This window comes from Leptopilina boulardi, unplaced genomic scaffold (assembly GCF_019393585.1).
Source record: "Leptopilina boulardi isolate dan_hultmark-lab unplaced genomic scaffold, ZJU_Lbou_2.1 LbouV2_308, whole genome shotgun sequence".
Lineage (NCBI taxonomy): Eukaryota > Metazoa > Arthropoda > Insecta > Hymenoptera > Figitidae > Leptopilina > Leptopilina boulardi.
In genome coordinates, this window is record NW_026137872.1 from 103,357 (window position 1) to 106,044 (window position 2,688).

General features: G+C 31.2%; 1 protein-coding gene across 1 annotated transcript; it reads right to left on the bottom strand.

The window, feature by feature from the left end:
- Positions 1-262: 262 nt before the first annotated feature.
- On the bottom strand, positions 263-2,435 carry LOC127283118 (piggyBac transposable element-derived protein 3-like). The gene is made up of 3 exons (XM_051307801.1): positions 2,276-2,435; positions 947-2,008; positions 263-321 (listed from the first exon to the last, which is right to left on the bottom strand). The coding sequence occupies exons 1-3, from the start codon at positions 2,433-2,435 to the stop codon at positions 263-265; spliced, it is 1,281 nt and encodes a 426-aa protein (XP_051163758.1).
- Positions 2,436-2,688: the final 253 nt, after the last annotated feature.

Below are 2,688 nucleotides of genomic sequence, written 5' to 3' on the forward strand. Positions count from 1 at the left end.
CCAAATTCGATGTCAGAATTTCAAAATTCAAAATGGCGGATCCAAAATGGCGACCAAAAAAATGTTAAAAGTTGATAAATTTAGTTGAAAGTGCTTACTCAGGAGTTTTTAGGGTCCCTAAATTTAAATTGGATATCAGAATTTCAAAATTCAAAATGTCAGATCCAAAATGTAGACAAAAAAATTTTAATGTTGACAAATTTAGTTGAAAATGTTTACACAGAGGTTTTTGATGTATTTGAGTGCTTCTTATTTACCACCTTTAGCCACCTATTTTTAATGGGTGTTGCCCGATTCTCACCACTTGGAGGTAGATGGTTTCTGAGAATCATATTTTTTTTTGTTAATTTTAAAAGTTTTTAATTTTTTTTGTTTTTTTATATTTTTTTATTTTTTTTGTATTTTTAATTTTTTAAAAAATTGGATTGATTTTTAGCTTGATTTTAATATGTGACGCTCCACGGTGAAAGGGACCTTAGCTGCAAACAAATTTTAGTTAATGTTTCCGATTTTTAAAGTGAAAATGCACAAAGAGGATCAACTCTTAATATAAACTACTAATGTTTATGTTCTCATTAGATAAAAAATATTTAATTAAAACTTGTTTTTGTTTTACGTAATAAAAAATTAACATTTAATTAATTTAAAACTATCACTAAACATAACCTAAAATTTGTTTGCAGCTAAGGTCCCATTTATCATGGAGCGTCTCATATTATGCCATTCCTTTTATTTATTATTAATTATGCATGAAATACTTTAAAGCACTTATCACAAAAGTATTTTGTACAACTTTTACAAACTTTTCTTGTTCTTATTTTACATTTTGTGTTGGAACAATACTTTTGTGAACTCATTTTTTCTATTTTAGGTGTTTTACATTTTATTTTTAAATATTCCTTGCTAATGCTCATAGCAAAATCTTTAATGCTACTTTTTTGTTTGCCTTCGTTAGCATCATTCGACAAAATTACAGCTTTTGTAATTGCGGACTGAATGAGTCGAATAAAAATAACCCACGTCCACTTCTTTGACCTCATGATGGGCATTACTCTGTTGCAGTATTGGTCATGAATATCGACGCCACCCATGAACTTGTTGTAAGCACTAAAAGCATTTGGAAATGGCACTTCAGTTTTTCTTTTTACTTCCTTATTGTACCTTTTGACAGAAGTAAGAGGCCTTACACCAGCTGCTGTTGACAAGACAGAGACAAGTTTTGAATCTTTAAGTGTAATAAAATTTATTCCACTATGTTTGTCATTTTTAACAGCGTAAGTCCCTCTAGGAGCATCGTCTTTTATATTATTTTTTTCCTTTATTCTGTTTGACCTGACAGTACCTGTGGCACGAAGACCAATCTTTTTTAAGTGTACCAACAAGTCAGGACAACAAAATAAATTGTCAAAATAGACATGATACTGCAGGAGTTTTGTGGGAGGAATATTAGACAGCAGTTGTTGGAGCATTTGAACTACAACGCGGCTTCCTAAAGCACAGTTTGCTAAAACATCCCCTTTTTCTAAATTTTTCCCACAATAAATGTCGCAATCATACAAATATCCGGAAGAACTACATGAAGCCCACAATTTTATTCCAAATCTGGTCGGTTTAGTTCTTATAAACTGTTTCAGTTTACATCTCCCAAAATATTTTACCATCATCTCGTCGATGGAAAGAGCTGTAGAATAAAATCCGAATTTCATAATGTTTTTTCTGAATATATTCAGTATTGGTCGAACTCGCCAAACTTTATCAAAATTCTGATTATCGCTCTCTTTTGGTTTATGAAATTTAATTTTTGACTTTATCGCTTCAAATCTGTTTCTACTCATAGCTGCTGCAACAGGTTCAGCTCTCAAAAATGGATCTAATGACCAGTAATCTTTTTGAGATTGTCTTTGATTGAAGGTACTGAAGATGATTATTCCCAAAAATACCTCAAATTCACCAAGTGAAAGATCTAATCCATTAGCGTTCGTACTTTCAACAATATATTTTTTTAGATCTTCTGAAAAAAAATACTCAAAAATTTCTTTAGGAGAACTCTCTAAAATTTTTTTTTTATCATTTTCTTTCAATAATATTTTATTTTCCAGTAATTCTTTATATACTTTTTCCCCATTCTCCCAAAGAAACTCGTGGCTTTCTTCTAGTTTTTTTTGAGTATTATTATACTGCTTAGATTTCTGGATATATGACTCTTTTGGAAAAAATGAACCATCCACTACATCGCTTGAACCAGAAGAATCAGAATCAGTACAACTAGACTCACCAGATTCATCAGGGTTTGGAATAAAAACAGCATCCACAAACGTTTCATCTTCTTCAAATTCAAAAGCTTCGGCCAAAGCTTTACTCTTTTTTTTCCGCTTAGATAAAGGGAGATTTTCTAAAGCTTCAAAAGAACTACCTGCGCCTTTTTTTCGTGACATCCTAACAACACTAAATAAAGTGCAACGATTCAACCAAACACTTAATTATTTTTGGTACTATAGATGTTGCAAGATGCTCTGGTAGACCAAAGAAAAATCAATTTTGCATGGAAAAAATATTATCATACTAATGGTCCAAAATCGAGCATAAGCCCAATGCTTTGTAAAATATGAAGCGACTCCTGATATTTGAAGATAATTTACAGAAATACAGGATGCTCAAAGCTATTTCACGATGTTTCACATGCAGTTC